The sequence below is a fragment of the Henckelia pumila genome, chromosome 4, assembly GCF_033568475.1.
Source record: "Henckelia pumila isolate YLH828 chromosome 4, ASM3356847v2, whole genome shotgun sequence".
Taxonomy (NCBI): domain Eukaryota; kingdom Viridiplantae; phylum Streptophyta; class Magnoliopsida; order Lamiales; family Gesneriaceae; genus Henckelia; species Henckelia pumila.
The window spans coordinates 110,936,061-110,959,547 of record NC_133123.1 but is presented as its reverse complement, the minus strand read 5'-3'; the positions used below and the strand labels follow the sequence as shown (position 1 = coordinate 110,959,547).

Genomic DNA, 23,487 nt, shown 5'->3' with positions numbered 1-23,487 from the left:
GTTATAAGTAGTAAAAAAATATTTTTTTAAAAAAATAGTAAATAATAAATTTATTTATCAAATTATATTTTTTTCACCTATTAAAATGATCGGATAATTACTCTATAGAGTTGATGCATCATATATAGTATATATGTATAAATTATAACAAGAAAAAAATGATTAAAAAAATGTACAAGATAAAAAAGAGGAAAAAATATTTGTTTAAAAAAAGAAAATAGGAAGAATTAGAATATAAAATGGTCGAAACAAATTTTAAAAAAAAAATTAAAAAAATTTGTTAGTTTTACTTTTACCCCCCACAGTTGGGATCCGTTCCCATTATTTTAATGCATTTAAATGATGTATCAATTTTAATTTATTATTCTATAAATAGACAGTCAATCATCTCCGGAATTTGAGAAGTTGAGAAAAATTTTAACTCTCGATGCGTTCTCTGGGGAACACATGCTTTTTTGTTTCCCTTGGTTTTGAAAAATGAATTATCTTAGGTGATCAAAATTCAAAAGCATCTAATTAACATTCATAAATTGATAATATATATATTTTTGACAAATTAATCGCAAATAAGATGGCCCAAATGGGTTTTGGACCGATTTAATGTAGACCGAATCATAATTGTGCATGCATACTCATACATATTACTAAAGAAAAGAAACAAATACAATAGAATGATTGGCTTACCGAAAGATCAACGCCCTGATCTGAATAATGCAATGGAACATCCGCTTTGATGGCAACAAAAGAAACATGAACAATGTCACCCTCATACTCCACACGCTCAGACAATCACTCTTCTCTATCTATCACAAATCTTATACCAAACCCTCTTTTTAATAATAACATCCAAATATTCAGAACAAACATTTTTCTTGAAAATCCCATCTCAAATATATATGTATACGAATATCAAATTTTCATAGGATCTGAGAGAAATAAAAATATATACATTTTTTAGGTGTTTGAGGATGGAAATAAATAAATAAATAAATAAATAAAAAAAAGGCCACAGCTGATTGGTTATGTTATGTGTCAAATTTTGCAATTCACGCACACGCGCACACGTATTTGATCTCTTTGATTTATTCAATTTGGCAATAACTAACTAAATATTTATATAGCATATTTGATACATGCGTAACGTAAATGGAACACGTACTTTCTAAGAAAACTGAGGAAATTTTATGCTATTTTTGGGATACTATCTGAGGGTGGATCTAATTTGAACATTTAATAATAGACCTGAGATCCACTGAAAAATTATATTCTTAACAATGCAATAAACATATATATATATTAAAAAAAAAAAAAAAAAAACCTCTCATCAAACAATATCGCAGATTGATTTCACCTTATCAACCCATTAAAATATATTTACTTTTTATTGAAAAAATATTACTTTTTATTAAAGATATAATTCGACTCTTTTTTCTCATTTAAGTCCTACACTGCAATTAAAACGGCCACTCTCCTAAATCAATTATGCCAACCAAGATTTGCGTAAGTTGATTACTCAAAGTAAGAAATTTTCTTACCCCATATTTTCTCAATAAATTTGTATTGTATTCAGTTCATCATTCATAAAATTGAAGAATTCAAATACTTGCACTTCTTTCTGAATCAGCTGCCTAAATAACATTTTTCAGCACAAATTAATCATCTACCGAACCTGTCAATTCTCCTCTGACGCAATTCGTCTGCGGGTAGAGTCTGAGTACCTTGATCATTAAAGCGGGGCAAGTCAGTATCATAACGACCCATCCCACACATTTCACATTCACTCATCAAACCTGAATTATCGAATGTACACGCTTGACATCTCCATATACCAGCTATATTGCCTACCCCACTCCGGCCAAGAGTTCCTCTACCAGAAATCCTGCTTCGTGAAGAACGCGACATCATCCTCCTGACATATCTTAAAGGCCAACTTAAAAGGCCTGTGAAATTGCTGATTAACCGCAACAGCGGATTTCGACCGGAATATAAAGATCTTATGTATAAATACAAAAGCCCAGCAAGTACTCCCCCAAGATGGCCGAGAAAAGAGACACCAGGTACAAACATTTGGATGAGGATAAGTTCTGCCCACGCGGCATAGCGTGCTGGAACCATGAGTCCATGCACGTATGTATAATTATTGTACCCCTCGGAATAGAGGACAACTTTCATTGCAAAAAGCACACCAGAAAAACCCGCAGAATATTCGTTGTAATAGGCTCTATCGAAACCAAAAAGAAGAAGAGCTTTTGCAAGTAATAGTGTGATGCCCTGAGACATACCCACGAGTGAAGCAACCATAGATGCAAATTTCACGCTTCCCATTGTTCTCTCCAATTGTATCCCCTTCCATAATAGTGAAGACATATTGTAGAAAAGGTGAGACTCACTGACGTGGTAAAATGCTGACAAGAGAAACCGGTTGAGATCCTTGTGCTGTTCAATGAAATTTATATAAATTACGTTATCATACAAAACATGTACATAAAATTAGAGGGTGGTTAAACACTTAAAATTCATTGGCATAAATAAAAGTCTCCTTTGTTTCCAAGTTCTAATTTTAAAAAATGTAACAGATAAAAAGAGCACGGTTTATAATAACATGACAAAAGGCCAATAAAAGTCCATGAATTAATCTAGGAGAAGAAAAGCATCAATTGAAAGAAAAGTAACAAAAAATTGTGGTAGATGGTTGTGGCACACTTTGTTATACAGTCCACTCTATGTGATAGGATGAGTTTTCCACGTATCACTACCTCAACATTCACAATGAAGAGTGCACATCACCCTAAAAGTCATCACCCAAAACACATTTAACCAATTAATTGCCACATTATACCATTTACTCAACAAAATATCTATAAGCAGAGGTTATGGATTACACGATCTTTCAAGCTTGTCATCTGTGAGTGATAACCTGCCGAAAATATACCAATATGGGCCAAGTAAACACCAAGGAGCCATGCTATTGACTTGGCAAGTCAGAGACACTTGCTACAAAGCCCAACTTAGAAAGTAAACATGCTTAATACATTATTATCTTGCAGAATTACGAAAAATTATACAACACCGCTTGCTACGAGTATGGAGATTAAAATATAACACACATTGAGTTTCATTTCTAGAAACAAATGATTAAACGCACATTAAGAAAATAAGACATCGAAAAAGATCAACTACCTGGTGCTAAAATAGAATTGATTTATGCACGACTAGATCTCACATGAACACATAAATAGGAATTACGAGTTCCGAATATTGACCAAAATAGATATTGAGTGCACTTTATAATCTGCATCGTATTGCTGGGCAAGAAAAGATAGGAGACAAAATATAAGGCTAAAACAAGGAAAGACAGTAGCCCCTGGACAGCCAAGTAAATGCTACACACAATTTTGAGTTGTTAGAGCAGGAGCAAGTCCAACCCAAGGATGATCAGAAACGATGAATAAGACACTCAAAAATTTAAATACTAATAAGTCTAATCAAATATTTCAGCATTACACCGGGAATATTAAGTCAACTTTGCACTCCATACCCATGTCTAGTTCTGATTCTCCAATGGCTTATATATATATATATATGTATATAATAACCCTGAAAATACAAAAAATTTGGGAGGCAGAAGGCAATGGAACATTAGAAAGCTTGAGATACCGCACGTTATGACTTCACATCCTAAAGGTTGCCTGAATATGATGATGGAAATTTATGCCAAAACCACTTTTCTACACATAGTTTCGAACACAAAACTAAAGCAACCGATAAGACAATGCGTTTATCAGAAAAGAATATTGAATTGGTCCAACAAATATCACAGAAAATGTACACAAATAACACCCCCAATCAAGGTAAAAACTGGAAAACCATGATAGTCAAACATGAAAGAAAGGGGAACACAAAACGGTTTCGTATCACAATTACCTTGATAATAAGATAGGGGTTGAACCAGACTTGGTTAATGGTAGGCAGAATCGGCTGCAGAAACCTGGGTCGCAAGTAAATAAGCGTATTAGCAGCTAAAAGCCCCGCCGTGACAGGTGGCTTCCTGTCCAAGCGCCAATACTCGCCGAACGCGTGCACCAAAAGCAGCGCAAGCATCCTCCCTTTTCCCCTTTCTCCATCCATCTCCCAGCAACACTAGTTCAAATTTTGATCAATCAAAACTGAATTTCTTGATACTTTCACCAGCTGAATGCTAAATCGGAATTGATTTGGGAACAATTCTTCAATTTCAAACTGATTTCTTTCACTCCCTTTTCTTTTCTTCATCCCTACGCTATGGTATGGACTGGACTCTTCGAGACGTTTCCTTCGTTTCACCTTTGGGCTTTTTGGGCTCTTATATAAATCCGCCGATCCACTAAAATCAAACTCATCGAAGGGTTTTTAAATAAACCTGGACCAGATCTTTAAGCTGGTGGTTTTTCATTCGGAAACTGGCTTTTTTTTTATTATTAATTAACTTTTTTGAAAAAAAAAATCAAATCAAATTTTTACATTACAGATTAACCAACCTAAGCTGATAAATTGCTCTTTTTTTCTAGTTGCATTGGATCGCGAGAAGCGAATTTCACCAATTTTAATATTTGAAAGTGAGTTTATTTAGTTTAATCATTTGGTTTGCCACACTATTTTCAGGTTTTACAGAAATGTATTTTTTGGAATATTTATTTTATTTAAATATCGTATCGATCGTCGTGAATATAATTGTGGTTCCTGAAAATATAATGTCTTTCGCCTCGCACGTAATATCGGTCGCCTTTCATGTCATGTCTTCTTAAAACTTTGTCCCGGCTATATGGAATTTTTATTTTTGTTGGTCGATTCCAGCAACATGTTTTTGATTATTTTATTGTGTTTTATAAATGTAATGACATTGACTAAGATTATATTTAAATTAAATATGATAGTGAGTGAAGAATAGATGAACGAGATATTTGTACGTGGTGCCCGAGATTCAATTCTAAATGGTTAGCAATCATTGTGGATGAGGATAATTGTGCATGTGAAGAAGTGGTGAATCTGAAAAGTATGTTTTGGGATTGAATATTGATAAATCAAAAATGACATTTAAGTTATTTGCCATGTATTCGTGATTGTAATCCTCGTCCTATTTAACAATGCAGTATATGTGAAGACATATTTATGTTTTGGGGATTCACATAATAGACATGTGCTTCATGTGGAATTATCGAAAAATAATAATGTTGAAATTGATATGATTGTAGATGACACAAAGATTGGAAACATCAAAGATAGATTTGTTGATGTGATGATGAAACATTATCATGTGATATGTTAGTTAATAACAATGAGAAAGAGCTGCATGATGGATATTTTGATCGGGATTTTATCCTAGACGTTGCCACTAACATTCAAGAAGCAAATGATATAGTCGATGATGACACTGTTGCAAGAGCTAGCGATGAAGTCACTCCGACAAATTCACCAAGTCAACGTGATGAACTGAGCCTATTGAAGATGAACAAAATATGTTTCTTGTCGATAAAAATAGATATTGTTTCACAGATGGATAAAATTTAGCAATTGGTCAAGATTTTGATACCAAGGAAGAGGTTAAAAATGTATTTTCCGAACTTATAATTATTGCCTCTTTTGAATTTGATGTTGTGAAATAAACTATACCACTTTACTCAATCAAATGTGTAGTGCAGTTGGAGAGTACATGTTTTTTTTATTAAAAAAAAAAAAAAAGGGAAGTCGGTCTGATTCTCCATTCGGAAGTACTGCAGTACACACAATTATGATATTGTTGACTGCGTAAAAGGCTTCACTAAGCGAGTGCTGTTGTAGTATCAAAGATGTTGCTAGATAATTTTATTGAGAAACAGGTCACCCCAAAACCTAAAACAATACTCGAAAATACTATATCAAGATATTAACAAATCTAGTTAATTATTCAATCTATAGATTTTCAATAATATCAAGTATAGAAAAGAAAAATTCTTAATCTAATCTTTTCAAACATAGAAAAATATCATCAAAGAATTAATATTCCTTTCAAATATCATCTATTACAAGGATTGGAAAGGTAAAGAACTAGCACTTAATAAGCTAAGAGGTGATCTTAATGAGAATTTTCATATGTTGCCTACATAGTTGAACATGGTCAAGCAGGTAAATCCAATTAGTATCACACATGTTGATGATAGTAATAGGTTTAAATAAATGTTCTTAGAAATGAATATAAATTAATGAGAAAAATAGTTGCAGATTATGACACCTTTCTAAAGGGAAGTACAATGGTGTTTTCTTGTTGCTACAACATAAGGTGGTGAATTTCACCATTGTCAGCTCTGAGACCGTGGATTCGTGGACATAGTTTATGTTGAGGTTGCGGGAAGTGGTACCAGATTATGAAAAACTAGTAATAATTTTATATATACATCAGTGTATATTTTCTGTTGTGACAAATATTTACAAACAAGCACATCATGGTTATTGCCACAAAATATAAAAGCAAGGAGTAAACAAAAATGTGCTTCATAGTTGTTCATGTGTATAGCATATGCATACAAACAAAGTGAGTTTGATTCGTTGTATAGTGATATGAGAAACAGGTACCCAGTTTCTGAGAAATATTTGGAAGAGCACACTTATCCATAAAAGTGGTCTAGATCTCATTGCCCGAGAACAAGATACAACATATTGATAACCAATGGAGTAGTGTCAATAAATTCTAGATTGTGCGCTGAAAGGGAATTTCCCATTGTTTCATTGTTAGATACACTTCAAAAATTGACTTATGTTGGTTTAGCCGATATCGTAATGTCGCCGCTGCATCTACGACTCTAGTAACTCCGCATGTTGAGTCAATTCTTAGTGAAAGGTTCTGTTGGGTCCGAAAATGCAAGAAATATTGATTTTGATGGAAAAAAAAAAATTTATTATGTTTCTAACATATTTACTCAAGTATGTATTTGGTAGATCAAAGTTGAAAGTTTTGAGAAGTTGAAACTCAAATTAATTAGTCAACTGAATTTCTGGCGAGCTGAAGTCTTTCAAGCATATCTCACAGCTCAGTGATCAAATAACTATACACCAAGACGGTTGAAAAGCAAACTAAAAACTCTACAATTCATATTTTAGACCAGGCCAGTTAGTTTGGATTTTATCTAGGTTATATGGTGGTTGCAATATCAAGCTGGATGCAATTGATATAACAACCAGATCAAAAATACCAGCTTTGGTAGTTTTTCCGTATCTTTCAGATAGGTTATCCAAATAAAAAGATTCAGCATGAGTTACGAAGCTACGACAATGATATATAAATCATATTAACAAGTGGAAATCTGAATCGGAACTTAAAAAGCTGATAAATCACGATGAATTTTCTGGTTCTGCACAGGATAAAGAAAGAGCTCAAGTTTGTATATAATCTTGTATTTCGAGCATATCTCTCTCGTAAAAACACAAAATCGAGTTATTATTGATCTTGTGGAAAGCCAAGACAAAGGGATACAACTTTTGTGTTTATCATTTTTTTTCCAAAAATCAGTGAATCAAGAGTTATAATCAAGTGAATATATCAGATCATTTTGGACCGGACCAGACCAGCTCAAATTGGAACAGATTAGTTCGAATGGACCAGATTTGTTCGAGCAGACCATATAGAAATTGGACCAGACCAGATAGGTCAAACCACTCTGATGAATAGTAAAATCAGCTCACCTTCAGAAAATTGTCAGCAACTCAAATATGATAGTTTCAACACCAGAAATCATACAAAAACATTCCAAACAGTCATATTCTTGAATCTAACGTTCATATAATTTGTGGATACCATAAATACAACACTTTGAAGATCATTTAAAATATTTTGATGGGGATTAAAAGCATGGGAAGATTATAGAATAAAAACAAACAGAATTAGAGCAATCCCAAGAAAGTGAGGTGTGAGGAACAAGAAGATATATGGGCTTTCAAAATTAAATCCTCCACACCAAATCAAGTTTGTAGAACACTCTTCCATGTTTAAGTATTGAAGAATACATCATTTGAAGAGAGCTCACCCACGCAAAAGAGAGATGCATTTTATAGAATAATTGAGTGAGAGCTAGTCTTTGCACAAAGGCATTAAAGAATGTGTAATTGGTAGTTGTATTGTTTTCAATAAATATTGAGAGTGTTTCTAGCTAGGAGTTTCGATTCGGCGAGAGATAAGTCCTAAGTCGAAATGGGTTTGTACAAATGGTTTATATAAATCAAAGTCCTTTAGTAGATCTTTCCGAAAATGGAAGAAGGGAAGATGTAGAAAGATTTGACCTTCGAACTTTCATAAATTAAAAAAAATTGTGTCTCTTTATTTCTTGGCTTTTTAACTCTTTTTACTTTTTTGACATGCATTGTTGAAGTATTTTATGTGTTTGATAAAATACCAAAATGTTGTATGCAAAGTATTTTTGATAAAATACTTCAACCAAACTGTTTTTATCAATTCAACTTTCATTCATTTCAAACAATTTCTAAAATATTTAATCGGTTTTTATAGATATTATTTTGAGTGTTTTCCGCTCGGTTTGAAAACCGAACTTGATATAATCTCTCGGTGCTCTATTTATTTTTTGAAAATTTAATGAACGAGCTATCGTAGCTCAAAAATATTTTAATGTGTGTATTCATCCTTTCTCCTCTACGCACATTTTCGATCCTAACAGGTTCAATGATTCTATTTAAAAAAATCATTTCTATGAATTAAGTATCTTGTCATATCATGTTTATGCTCAAAATGATCATGAAATTGTTGATTTTGTAACTAATTCATGTATTTGTAGAGTTTATAATTCCGATATAATTCCATGTTCTCATGTCATTGTAGCTAGTAGCTATGCAAAAATTTTAAGAATTTTTTAGTTATGCTCGGAGTACTATATTACTCATACAAGGGCTCTTGATTACTCCAGTATTATATATCATGTGCCTCAATGTACGATGACTGATGTAGATGATATCTAAGAGATCATTTTCATTTGTTATTTAGATTTATTTTAATTTTTATCTCTAAAGACTCTGGTTTTATTTTAATTCGTTTAGGATTTGATTTTCTTATTAATTTAATATTTTGCTCTTTTAGTAGAATTAGGACTCTAGTTATTATTTATAGGTCTTGAATTTCTATTTTGGGACAGTTTTTGATATTTAATAAATTGAAAATCGAGAGATTCTCTCAATTCTGGTGTTGTGATACTTTGATTGACATCAGTTGGTATCCAGAGCCAGCGATTCTACCCCAAAATTTTGCCCTTGCTTCGTGTTGTGAGAATCGCCTTGCTTTGCCAGGAAATCGCCGACCTACGCGCAACTAGGGAATCAAATGCCTCGCAGTCTGATGTGGGCGATGATGATAACCCTTTCGCGCCTCCAAACAGTCGGGCATGACATCATCGCGGTGCCCATCAAGGGGGTGACGATCGTCATTGGGAATATGTTTTTCGAGTGGAAATCCCTGAATTTTTGGGCACTTTAATCCTTGAGGAATTGCTGGATTGGCTTGTGGCAGTGGACGAAATTCTGTCGTTCAAAGAAGTTTCGGAAATACGGCAAGACGCTCTGGTGGCTACGCGTTTTTGAGGACATACGGCTGCCTGGTGGCAACACCTTAAAGCATCACGCACTCGTAAGGGAAAATCTTAGATTCAATCGTGGGTTAAATTGCAAAAATACTTGCGGTATATGTTCTTACCCTATAATTACGAATGAATGCTTTATCAGCGTCTACAAAATTGGCGCCAAGGCTCGCGTACGGTGGACGAATATGCAACCGAATTCTTTTTACTCCTCACACGTACTGGTATTGCTGAATCGAATGATCAATTGGTGTCTCGGTTTATTGGTGGCATCCGTCCACATTTTCGAGATGTTCTTAATCTATTCGATCCGCTAACAGTCTCGGAGGCCCACCTGTTGGGTCGATCAATCTGAGGATGTAATTATTGATTTTATGCTTCAGTAATTTCAATTAAATTAAGAGTTCAATCATGTTCTTTTAGTGTAGTAGAATAAGATTAATAAATTATCTTGATTAATCATGAGTTTATTAGATCAAATTAATTTATTGGAGCTTAATTTAATTGGGTCCGATCAGGTCCCTTTGGTGGGTCAAATATAAACTCGAATAAATTATAAGAGTTATAATTTATGAAATTCGTAAGAATAAATTAATATGATTATAGTATCTTTATCTATGGAAAGTTTGAATTAAAACTTTACCGATACGATAAGATATGATACGATTTGATAATCTTTTAATTTATGGAAAGGAGATAATTCCATATTTGAAATTATCTTATCTTTCTAGACTACTTCATATAACGTAGTCTGGCAGAAAGTTGTGACCACACACAATTATCCTACGTTTGAGTTTGAGAGAACACCGGAGAAGGCTTGAAGGTTTGAAGCATTGAGTTGCAGATCTGTATCAGACAAGACAACGTTAAAGCACGCTTCAAGGGTAATCAATTCCTTTGTGTGTTAAATTAATTAATTCGTGTTAAATACGTAAAACAATCATGATCCTGTTTTATGAGCTTATTGGAATCACATAAAATTAATTTTTGTGATTCGATTTTATCAGTCTTGGCTAACATATGGTATCAGAGACACAGGTTTTGATAGTGTTTTGCGTATTTTGAATTAATTAATTTATATGCATGTTTTAGTTTAAAGCGGTGTTAGATTTATGTGATTATGGCTTGATGAATGAATATATTTTTGAACAGTTTATGGCCATAGATTTTGGTGAAATTATATTTCGTAATTATCGAGTCTGTAACCAAGGGGGTGGATTACGACTCCATGTTTCCCCTTGTTTATTTTATTGCAATTTTTATTGTAATTTTTGAAACTGGATTATTTTGCCAATGTTTCCAACTTCTGGAGGGTCAATCTGCAATTTCATCCTATGACTCATGGACCAGACTGTATCTTCTTCAAAAATTCGGGGGCCTGTTTGGTAATTTACAAAATTCACCTTGGAATCTTTGGATTTGGAGCGCAGCACCCAAGAACACCGTCGCAACTCCACCAGAAGTCTTCGCACGCCACAGGAGATCGAAGACATGGCCTGAAAGAAGGCAGCATGACCATTGATTTCGCTGGAACAGAGAAGATCGTGGCTGCGTTTGATGGGAAAATTGCGACTGGTTGCTTCGAATTCGAAGCAATAGAGAAGTCACGGTGGTTTCTCCGTGTGTGGCGCAACAACGAGCGGTGTGATGTTCACAACTGTTTCCGACAAATTCCCAAGGCTATAGCGGCTACTCGTACATGGCGTCGGCGTGGCTAGGGCAAAAGAGAGATCCGGGTTGCGGGTCGCGGGTTTTGGTCCATGGATATTCGGGTTGTGGACTATGAACCGGTCGCGATCATGGGTTTCTGTTTTGGGCCTTGGTTATTGTTTTGGACCAAGATCTGGGCTGGATACAAAAGCATTTAAATTGGAAATTGGACCATTTTTTGGTTCAATTAATTTATTTGTATTTTTTTTGTGTGTCTAGGATGGGCCATAAATTTGTTCTTGTTTAATTATTGCTTATTGCTTTAATTATTATGTGCATTATATGTCATTCATGTATCATATCATGTAGATTGCATAAACACCGCTTTAGGTACTACATTGTCATGCATAAAATAAATTTTTATTTATTTTCTATTTTTATATATAAAAAATAAATATTTTGATTAATAATTGAACTGTTTTATGAGTTAAATAGTTAGGATATTATTAATCGTATAAAACCCAAAAAAAAATTTGAAAAAAATATTAAGTGTGAGGGCTCATTTTATATGAGCCCATGGTCTCCCTTATTAGTCCATTAGTAAGAATTTGTGTATGTCTCGTGCCAATTTTTATTGGTCTCCCTATAGGAGGGCTGCATTGTTTCAGTTACTTGATTGGACCCAACATGGTGATAATTTTAAAGTACAATTAATTTTGATCACCCTATAGGTGACATAATTAATTAAGTACTTGAAAAATAATCAATATAAGGATATACACTTAAGTCAATGACATTGTGAGAAATTCCTATAGAATAGTCAAACAAAGTATTTTTGATGGCCAAAATCAAGAAATACAAAATTAATATTGCATGAGATGCTAGATATATTGAATTTAGTGGGAGGGTCCCAGCCTAGCTATAAATCGTGTTTACTTTTCCTAAAGAAGAGTATAATTTGATTTTAGAGTTTTAGGTCATTGCTGTGTTGTAGTAGTTTTTGGGTCTACTAATGCATTTTTTCATGCATAACACATGTCATTTTATTTATTGTATGTGTTGATCATTTAATTTATTTTAATTTCACAAAAATGTCTTCAAATTCATTGTCACTAACCATGCTTTTAACAAACAACCAACTAGTTGGGGGAAATTACATTGATTGGAAACGCAATTTGATGATTGTCTTAACTGTGGAGAAACATAAATATGTGCTTACTGAACAATGTCCCTCGGTGCCTACGGCGGAGTCCACTGCTGCACAAAAGCAGGCTTATGATAAGTGGATCCGTTCTGATGAGATGGCTCGTTGCTACATTTTGGGATCCATCTCAAATGTGTTGCAACAAAAACATTAGAATATGGAAACTGCGGTAAAAATCATGGAAAGCCTTCATGAAATGTTTGAGCATCAAGGACGCCAGGCAAGTTAAGCGGCCATTGGGAACATTATGAACATGCGCATGAAACCTGGGACGCCCGTGAGGGATCATATGCTTGCATTATCGGTCAACTCAATGTGGCTGAGGTTTTAGGGGCTGAAATCAAATTAGAGACTCAGGTTGACATGGCACTTGAGACTTTTCCTGAGATGTTCTCACAATTTAAGGTTAGCTATAATATGAACAAGCTAAACATGTCCCTGACTGAGTTGATGAAGGAACTCCAAAATGTTTAAAGTGTTCTTAAAACTAAAAGTAGTGATGCACTTGCTGTTGCTTTTGTTGGACCATCATATTCCAAACCGAAAGGTAAAATTGGAAATAATAAGAGGAAGAAGCCCAACAAGAAGGGTCCACAGAAAAAGGCAAAGAAAGTCAATATAGATGGCAAGCCCAAAGGAAAATGTTTTCATTGTGGAGAGAAGGGTCATTGGAAGAGGAACTGCCAAGAACACCTAGCTTCCAAAAAGTAAGGTGGCGGTGAGTTATCATTTATTGAGTTTTGTTTAGTGGTTGATTCTGGATTGTAGATTCTGGAGCCACTAATCATATATGCAATACATTGCAGGGGTTCCAAGTAACCAAGGAGCTAAATGAAGGGGAACATACTCTTAGAGTTGGCACAGGAGCTGTGGTATCTGCAAGAGCTGTTGGTTTTGAGAAATTGTTATTATGTTCCTGACATTACTAGAAATTTGATTTCTGTTGCTTTATTGTTTAGACAAGGATATTTTGTCCATTTTTCACAAATGGTGGTTGATATTTTCTTGAATAAAGCTCCTATATGCAAAGGACATTTGAATAATGATTTGTATGTTTTAAAACATGTTGACAACTCTTTGTATCACACTCAATCCAACAAACGAATAAAATTATCTCCCACTAATGAAACTTATTTGTGGCATCTGAGGCTTGGTCATATCAACCTTAATAGGATTCAAAAGTTGGTAAATGATGGTCTTTTAAGTGATTTAAATGTGGAATCCTTGCATGTATGCGAATCTTTTTTTATGGGTAAAATGACTAAGAGATCCTTTAAATCTAAAGGACATAGAGCCAATGAAGTTTTGGAATTAGTGCACACTGATGTATGTGGACCAATTAGTGTTCAAGCTAGAGGCGGATTTGAGTACTTTATCACCTTAACTGATGATTACTCTAGATACGGTTATGTTTACCTAATGTCCCACAAATCTGAAGCTTTTGAAAAGTTCAAAGAATTCAGAAATGAAGTATAAAAACAGTTAGGTAAGAGCATAAAAACACTTCGATCAGATCGAGGTGGTGAGTATCTATCTAGTGACTTTAGAGCATACTTATCAGATAATGGGATTTTATCCCAATTGAGAGCACCATATACTCCTCAACAGAATGGTGTCTCGGAAAGGAGAAATAGGACTTTGTTGGACATGGTTAGATCCATGTTAGGTTTCTCTAAGCTCAGTACATCCTTTTGGGGATATGCTATTCAAACTGCAATATACTTATTGAACATGGTTCATTCTAAGTCTGTCTCTAAAACACCCCTAGAATTGTGGAATGGGCATATACCTAATCTAATACATATTTGGATATGGGGTTGTCCTGCGTATGTGCTCAAGAGAAAGATGGATAAAATAGAATCTAGATCAAAAGCATGTGTGTTTGTTAGATATCCTAAAGGAACGAGAGGATACTACTTCTATAGTCCTCAGGATAAGAAGGTATTTGTGAGTACAAATGCAACCTTCTTAGAGGACAGATACATAGAAGATCGTGAATCAAAGAGTAAGGTTCTTTTGGAAGAGAGTATTGAAAAATCATCTACTCCAGAGATCCGCACTGAACATACTCAGTTTGACTTCACATATATACCACCATTAATCACTGATTTTAGAACAACTGAAATGGTGGAAGATAGTGTTCCTATTGTTCATTCACCTCACCGTACCAAAATGGAGAATGAGGCATATGGTGAAGAAGAAAACTCAAGGAACCAACAATCGAATCCAATCAACCAAGAACCTGCACAACTTAGACGTAGTGAGAGGGTCATTCGACCACCTTCTAGATACTTGCTCTATGGAGAGTCCTTAGAGGCAGTCTCTATAGAACAAGAGGAGGATCCCATTACGTACAAAGAAGCTATGGAGGATATAGACGCTGACCAATAGAGGAGTGCTATGGAATCAAAAATGCGATCCATGTACACTGTCTGGGATCTTGTAGATATGCCTGAAGGGGTAAAACCTATTGGGTGTAAGTGGGTCTACAAGAGAAAGAGAGGAATAGATGGAAAAGTAGAAACCTTTAAGGCTAAATTTGTAGCTAAAGGTTTTAGCTAACGAGAAGAAATCGATTATGATGAAACCTTCTCACCTATCGCTATGGTAAAGTCTATTCGAATTCTCTTATCAATTGCAACTCATTTTGATTATGAGGTGTGGGAAATGGACGTCAAGACAACATTTCTAAATAAAAATCTTGACGAAAGCATTTATATGATGCAACCAGATGGTTTTATCCAAAACGGTCAAGAGCATAAAGTATGCAAACTTAAAAGGTCTATTTATGGACTTAAGCAAGCGTCTAGATCTTGGAACATCAGATTTTATCAAACTGTGAAGGATTATGGTTTCGATCAAAATCTTGATAAGCCTTGTGTCTATAAAAAAAATTTAGATGACAAGGCAATTTTTCTCGTGTTATATGTAGATGACATCCTACTGATTGGGAATGATATGGGGGTGATGACATCTTCTAAGAAATGGTTGACTCAAAATTTTGACATGAAGGACTTGGGAGAAGCAAATTTTGTTCTAGGTATCCAGATCCTTTGGGATAGGAAGAACATGCGGATTGCCTTATCTCAAGCTTCATACATTGATAAAATATTGGTGAGATATGCAATGGAAATTCCAAGAAAGGTCAAACACCTTTTAGACATGGAATTCACTTGTCCAAGGAGCACAATCCTAAGACTCAAAATGAAATAGAATACACTCGTTTCATATGCTTCGGCTGTAGGAAGTCTCATGTATGCTATGCTATGCACTCAACCAGATAATTGTTATGCTATTGGGATAGTTAGTAGATATCAGTCAAACCCAAGACCAGATCATTGGAATGTTGTAAAGCATATTCTCAAGTATATTTGTCGAACTATAGGGAATATGATTATTTATACAGCTTCTGAGTTGGCACCTGTGGGATATACTGATTCTGACTTTCAAGCTGATAGAGAGTCTCGTAAGTTTACATCAGGATCTGTGTTCACATTGGGTGGTGGTGCCGTTATTTGGAGAAGTATCAAGCAATATGGCATTGCTGATTCCACTATGGAAGCGGAGTATGTGGCGGCTTGTGAAGCATCAAAAGAAGCCGTTTGTCTGAAAACGTTTTTGATCAGCTTCGAGGTTGTTCCTTCTGCATCAAATGTCATTACTTTATACTGTGATAATAGTGGTGTAGTGGCAAATGCTAAAGAACCCAGAAACCATCAACGTGAAAAACACATTGAACGAAAGTATCACCAAATGAGAGATATCGTTCAACGAGGGGATGTGACAGTGTGCAAGATAGCATCTGCTGAAAATCTTGCCGATCCGTTTACTAAAATCTTACATGCTAGAGCTTTTGAGGAACATATTCGAAATATGGGTGTGTTGGACATGTCTCATTTACTCTAGGGCAAGTGGGAGAAGAATGTTTAATAGTATTTGCCCATCGAGTAATTTCTCATGTATTATGACATTTTAAAATTATAAATGTTTTATTTATTTATTATTAAATAAATTGTTTTGAGCAATGTATATGTTCATTGGATTGTTGTATTATTATAAATTGAGTGTTTATGTTGTTAAACACAGAAAGATTCAATTTATAATTCAATTCATATTTTTAATGTCCACGATCGGAAAATAAATAGGGACAAATTATTTTGGCAAGATCGTTTTAATTTTATTGAAGTCTATCTTTGGATTGGTAATAAAATTGGAGATACATTTTGATGTATTGGACTTGACCACGTGAGATTTGAATTTGAATTGACCATACTAATTCACACCCACTAGGTTATCGTACATAGCACCTTAATCCTGAGCGGGTAATGAACTTTGATTACTAACTTGAAGTTCTTTGAGACATCAATGAGTGAGATCAGACCATTGGTCAATATCTCGATGTTTTGGGAATCAAAGTGAAATAACAAAGAACATATATTCGCAAGATGGAATCTGTCACCTACATGATCATGAACTCACGAGTTCTTCTAAAAGACAGTAAAATCTGAGCTCAGTAATTCAATATTATTTGTTGAATTAATTATGTGATGCGATCACATGTGACTGTCAAATATAAGATGAGGGTGAGTGGTTATGAATATCTAATATAGACAACATGGTCATGGTATCCTATTTTAGATATTCTATTTGATCGACGGGTGTGATATGTTGGGTAGATCAATCTGAGGATGTAATTATTGATTTTATGATTCAGTAATTTCAATTAAATTAAGAGTGCAATCTTGTTCTTTTAGTGGAGTAGAATAAGATTAATAAATTATCTTGATTAATCATGAGTTGATTAGATCAAATTAATTTATTGTAGCTTAATTTAATTGGGTCTGATCAGTTCCCTTTGGTGGCTCAAATATAAACTCGAATTAATTATATGAGTTATAATTTATGGAATTCGTAGGAATAAATTAATATAATTATAGTATCTTTATCTATAGAAAGTTTGAATTAAAACTTTACCGATACGATAAGATATGATACGATTTGATAATCTTTTAATTTATGGAAAGGAGATAATTCCATATTTGAAATTATCTTATCTTTTTAGACTACTTCATATAACGTAGTCTGGCAGAAAGTTGTGACCACGCAAAATTATCCTACGTTTGAGTTTGAGAGAACACCGGAGAAGGCTTGAAGGTTTGAAGCGCTGAGTTGCAGATCTCTAGCAGACAAGACAACGTTAAAGCACGCTTCAAGGGTAACTCAATTCCTTTGTGTGTTGAATTAATTAATTCGTATTAAATACGTAAAACAATCTGAAACCACCCTAACTCTCTAAATATAAATAAATATGCGGAAATTTTTTTTTTTTTTTTTATACTTACTAAGTAAAAATATGTACATACATGCCCATACATATATGCACAGAATAATTAGATTTAAAAAATAAATAACTTAAATAAAAATGCAACCTTTAATAAATTAAATATTTGAGTCTAACATTTAATAAAATACTGACATAAGCAAAATAAATAAAATTTGCATGCACTAAAAATATTTAAATAAGATGAGTAATAATATCCACCACTGAAAATAAATAAAAATGTATAACATGATAAAAATATTCAAAACATGACGTAGACTCAGACAACGGTCACGGGGTTACTGCTTGTCCGCTCATAGGTCCTCGCCGCCGGTGGGTACTACATCCTCCTCTACGTACTCACCTGCACCATATCAGTGTAGTGAGCCTAGAGGCCCAACATGCTAACATAACAAGGGTTCAAAATAATTTAAATCACTTTAATACTAATACATAACATATAGATGAATGAGCATGCTTAAAAATATCATGAACATAACATAAACTTAAATTAAACTTGAATATCATAATAATACATAAACATTGTTGAGCAAAGTATTTTCTAACATCGAAAGGTCGTATCCATAGTGTAACCATACATACATTAAATACTGATCAGCGTAGTAAACCAACGTACGTGGCGGTGACGAATCACCTCTTAAATTGGCAGTAAACTGCCCTTCAATAGTTCACATATGGGGACGAATCTCCCTTAAATTGTCACACTACTTCAACTTCCAACATAAAATTATTTTCTTTTGCTCAACCTTAAACATTAAATCGTGCATAAAAATTATTTCATGAACGCATGTACTTAAATAAAATGTGTGTCCTTCATATATATTTAATTTAATTTCATACTAACATATAAAAACTAAAAATAGCTTCCATGCATAAAAATAATTAAATATATATTCAGGACACATGCAATTTCTCATGGGTTGTACTGAACTGCTGGCCCTAACACTCAAGCCCAATTTCTTAAATTCTGGCCCATTAACACTGAGACTGGCCCATTAACATACTTAAGTCCATTAACACATTTCTAAGCCCAATAAAATTTCCTGGCCCAATAACACTCTATTCTGGCCTAATGGGCCCAAAAGCCCAAAGACTGGCCCAATAATTTCCATGGGCTCCCAAGCCCATAAAAATTATTAGGCTAACTTAAAATAATTATTCAAGCCCATTAATAAACTTAAATGTAGCCCATTAATTTAATTAATCTAATTAGCCCAATTAAAACACTTTAACTTAATAATTAACTTAAAAATAAAATACCGAGCCCGACTAACTTAACCCGGACCCGGACCCAACTAACATAACCCATGACTTTTCAGACCCGACCCGGACACAACAACCCGACCCGGACCACCCCAAAACCCTACAACCCGTCGCCCCCTTTCCCTGTTCTGCTCGGCCGCGAGCAGCAGCCCTTCTAGGGCTGCTGCCGCCCTGCTCCGGCCGCCCCTAGCAGGAGCTCCGCCGCCCAGACGTAGCCCACGTCTGGGCGGTCCTAACCTGGTCCCTGAACCCGAGCCATGCATCCCAGTCCCTAGCCAACCCGAGCCCTTTCCGTGAACCCTAATCTGTGCGCACAAGGACCAATCCTTGCACCAGCCCTTACCTGGGCTCGTTTGGCTCGAACCACTCGAGCCACTCGAGTCCAGACCACCCTCACACAGCCTAGGGACCCTTGGCCAGCAGCTAGATGCACCCATGGCTAAACAAACGTGAGCATGCTTCCACAAAACATGAATAAAGCACATAATCAAAGCCAACTCGATTTTTCTGAAAAATTTTCTTGAATAAATCTTATGATCACACACACACACGCATAAACACTGATATAGCGAAAAAAAATTCGAAAGGAAACAGGTCTTGCACCGTTAAAAGAAGAGGTAGGAGCGTGTAGAACGAATTCGGGACGACAGGACGACGAACAACCTTGAAGCTTAGAAAGAAAAAAAAAACGTCTATGGAGCCTTAGGCTTGCTGATCGATGAATGGAGAAGGAGAAGAGTGGAGGAGAAAACTGATGGAGGCGGCTAGGTTTTAATGTAGGGTAGAAAATTTGTTTTTGATTTAATTAGAATATAGGGTAATTAAAATATTAATAAGGGTTTTAAATATACAATATATATATAACTTAAAAACTCTAAATAATAAGTAAAATCTGATAACTAACTTAAAAATCCCGAAATAATTATTTTAGGGAATTTTAAAGGTAATTAAAAGTCAATATTTTGGCTAAATTTGGATAAAAATGGACTCCTAAAATTATATAAAATTAAATACTGAAAATTTTGAGGAGATAAAACTCAAAATAATATTTTTGGGCTCTTAAAAGGCTCATGAAATAAATTGGATAGAAAGTTGTCATCTCGTCCGTCCACGGTCCCGTCTACGCGATAAAATAATTAAATTTCCATAAATCATGAAAAATCACTAATTATGGGTTAAATGCTTAAAAATAACTTAAAACATGCACAAATAATTTCACATAATTATTTAACCCATAATCTAAAATTCTAAATAAATAAAATCCCTAATTATGCATGCGAATTTACGTACTAAAAATACTGGGTGCTACAATTCTCCCCCCCCCCCCCCCCCCCCCCCCCCCCCCCCCCCCCCCCCCCCCCCCCCCCCCCCCCCCCCCCCCCCCCCCCCCACCCCCCCCCCCCCCCCCCCCCCCCCCCCCCCCCTTAATTTGAATTTCGTCCTCGAAATTAAAGTACTTACCCGAACAACTCCGGGTAGCGAGTCCTCATGTCTGCCTCGGTCTCCCAAGTAGCTTCCTCCTCCGAATGATTCAGCCACTGGACTCTGACCATCGGTATGACCCGCGTCCTCAATCTGCGCTCCTCCCTAGCCAAGATCCGTATAGGCCTCTCCTCAAATGCTAACTCCGGTGTCAACTGAAGAGGCTCAAAATCCAACACATGTGACGGGTTCGAGATGTATCTCCGAAGCATGGATACATGGAATACATTGTGCACTGCCGCTAGCCCTGGTGGTAGAGCTAAACGGTAGGCCAACGTGCTAACTCTCTCCAAGATCTCGAATGGCCCTATATATCTAGGGTTAAGCTTGCCTCTCCGGCCAAATCGCACTACTCCCTTCATAGGTGACACTCTCAGAAACACGTGATCACCTACTGCGAACTCCAAATCTCGTCGTCGAGTATCTGCATAACTCTTCTGACGACTCTGAGCAGTCCTCATTCGATCCCGAATCTGAGTCACAATGTCAGCTGTCTGCTGCACGATCTCAGGACCAAGTAAAATCCTCTCACCAACCTCATCCTAATGCACAGGAGATCTGCATCTCCTCCCGTACAATGCTGCATAAGGAGCCATACCTATAGACGACTGAAAACTGTTGTTATAGGTAAACTCCACTAATGACAGTCTAGTCTCCCACGAGCCCTGAAAGTCGATGACACAAGCTCTCAGTAGATCCTCAAGAACCTGGATCACTCTCTCAGACTGACCATCTATCTGGGGATGGAACGCTGTACTGAACAAAAGTCTAGTCCCCAATGCAGTGTGCAAACTCTTCCAAAACACAGACGTAAATCTCGGATCTCTGTCTGACACTATCGACACTGGTATGCCATGCATTCTAACAATCTCCTTTATGTAAAGCTCTGCATACTGTGTCAACGAGTAAGTAGTCCTCACCGGTAAGAAATGAGCTGACTTGGTGAGTCTATCCACGATCACCTAAATAGCTGTGCAACCTCTGGCACTCCTCGGTAAACCAACTACAAAGTCCATCGTAATGTTCTCCCATTTCCATTCCGGAATAGGAAGAGGTCTAAGAAGTCCTGCTGGACGCTGATGCTCAGCCTTGACCTGCTGACAAGTCAAGCACTCTGACACAACTCTCCCGATGTCTCTCTTCATCCCGGGCCACCAATACAATAGCTGCAAATCTCGGTACATCTTTGTACTTCCGGGGTGAATGGAGTACGGAGATGTGTGAGCCTATGCTAGAATCTCAGCTCTCAACTGATGGACGTTCGTTACTCACATCCTACCACGGTACTGAACAATGCCATCCACAACTGTATACAGAAGACCACCCTTGGCCTCATCTCTCTGTCTCCAACGCTGCAACTCCTCATCAGTAGACTGTCCCTCCCTGATCCGATCCCGTAAAATCGGCTGCACTGTCAACACTGACAAGCTCGGTGCATGACCACTCGAGTAAAACTCCAAATCAAACCTCTGAATCTCACTCTGCAGTGGTAACTGCACTGACACACACGATACCACTGACGACTTCCGACTCAAAGCATCGGCCACTACATTAGCTTTACCCGGATGGTAGCTAATGTCACAGTCGTAATCCTTAACCAACTCCAACCATCTCCGTTGCCTCATGTTCAACTCCTTCTGAGTGAAGAAGTACTTGAGGCTCTTGTGATCAGTGAAAATCTTGCACTTCTCGCCATACAGATAGTGCCTCCAGATTTTCAAAGCGAAGACCACTGCTGCTAACTCCAAGTCATGTGTCGGGTAGTTCTTCTCATGAATCTTCAACTGCCTCGACGCATAAGCAATAACCTTACCACACTGCATAAGTACTGTGCCTAAACCTAGCTTAGACGCGTCGGTGTACACCACTAACTCCTCGTGTGGTACTGCCATCGCCAAAACCGGTGCGGTAGTGAGTGCTTCCTTCAGCTGATCAAAGCTCCTCTGACAGTCTGGACTCCAAACAAACTTTGCATTCTTCTTGGTTAAGGAAGTCAAGGGTACTGCAATAGAGGAAAAACCCTTGATGAACTTCCTATAGTATCCTGCCAAACCCAAGAAACTGCGAATCTCCGAAGCATTCTTCGGAATACCCCATTTCTGCACTGCCTCAACCTTCGACTAATCCACTGCAATCCCATCTCTAGAAATAATGTGGCCAAGAAATGCCACCTGCTCAAGCCAAAACTTGCACTTGCTGAACTTGGCATACAAACGATGCTCCCTCAAAGTCTGCAAGGCTGTCTGTAGATGCTGCCTATGCTCCTCAACGCTCCTAGAGTAGATCAAGATATCATCAATGAAGACTATGATGAATTAATCAAGATACGGCTGAAATACCCGGTTCATGAGATCCATGAAAACCGCTGGAGCATTGGTCAACCCAAATGGCATCACGAAGAACTTGTAATGCCCATAACGTGTCCGGAAAGCAGTCTTGGACACATCTGCCTCTCTAACTCACAGCTGATGATAACCAGATCGCAGATCGATCTTGGAGAACACTGAAGCTCCCTGTAACTGATCAAATAGGTCCTCTATTCTCGGCAGTGGGTACTTATTCTTCACTGTGACCCTGTTGAGCTCTCGATAATCGATGCACAATCTCATACTGTCATCCTTCTTCTTCACAAATAATACTGGAGCTCCCCATGGAGAAAAGCTAGGACGAACAAAGTCTTTCTCTAATAACTCCTGAATCTGCTCCTTCAACTCTTTCATCTTGGTAGGAGCAAGTCTGTATGGTGCCTTAGAGATAGGCACGGTGTCTGGCACTAAGTCGATGCTGAACTCCACATCTCTCACTAGTGGAATTCCTGCAACATCCTTCGGAAAGACGTCCGAAAAGTCACGAACCACCTCTATCTCTGATAATGATCTGCTAGATGGTCCTGAGGCCGTGACAATACTTGCTAGAAAACCTTGACAACCCCGTTTCAATAGCTTCCTCGCCTGAAT

General features: G+C 36.5%; 2 protein-coding genes and 1 pseudogene across 2 annotated transcripts; 1 reads left to right on the top strand and 2 right to left on the bottom strand.

Moving 5' to 3' along the window:
- Window positions 1-867, bottom strand: part of LOC140867633 (transmembrane emp24 domain-containing protein p24beta2-like) — a 67,588-nt pseudogene extending 66,721 nt beyond the window's left edge.
- A 642-nt stretch (window positions 868-1,509) lies between these two features.
- LOC140865513 (rhomboid-like protein 14, mitochondrial) lies at window positions 1,510-4,284 on the bottom strand. Its single transcript, XM_073270181.1, has 2 exons — window positions 3,925-4,284; window positions 1,510-2,436 (listed from the first exon to the last, which is right to left on the bottom strand). The coding sequence occupies exons 1-2, from the start codon at window positions 4,126-4,128 to the stop codon at window positions 1,657-1,659; spliced, it is 984 nt and encodes a 327-aa protein (XP_073126282.1). The 5' UTR covers window positions 4,129-4,284; the 3' UTR covers window positions 1,510-1,656.
- An 8,413-nt stretch (window positions 4,285-12,697) lies between these two features.
- LOC140861552 (uncharacterized) lies at window positions 12,698-14,835 on the top strand. Its single transcript, XM_073264574.1, has 4 exons — window positions 12,698-12,768; window positions 12,942-13,108; window positions 13,213-13,335; window positions 14,213-14,835. Exons 1-4 carry the CDS (start codon window positions 12,698-12,700, stop codon window positions 14,833-14,835), a joined length of 984 nt encoding a protein of 327 aa, XP_073120675.1.
- Window positions 14,836-23,487: the final 8,652 nt, after the last annotated feature.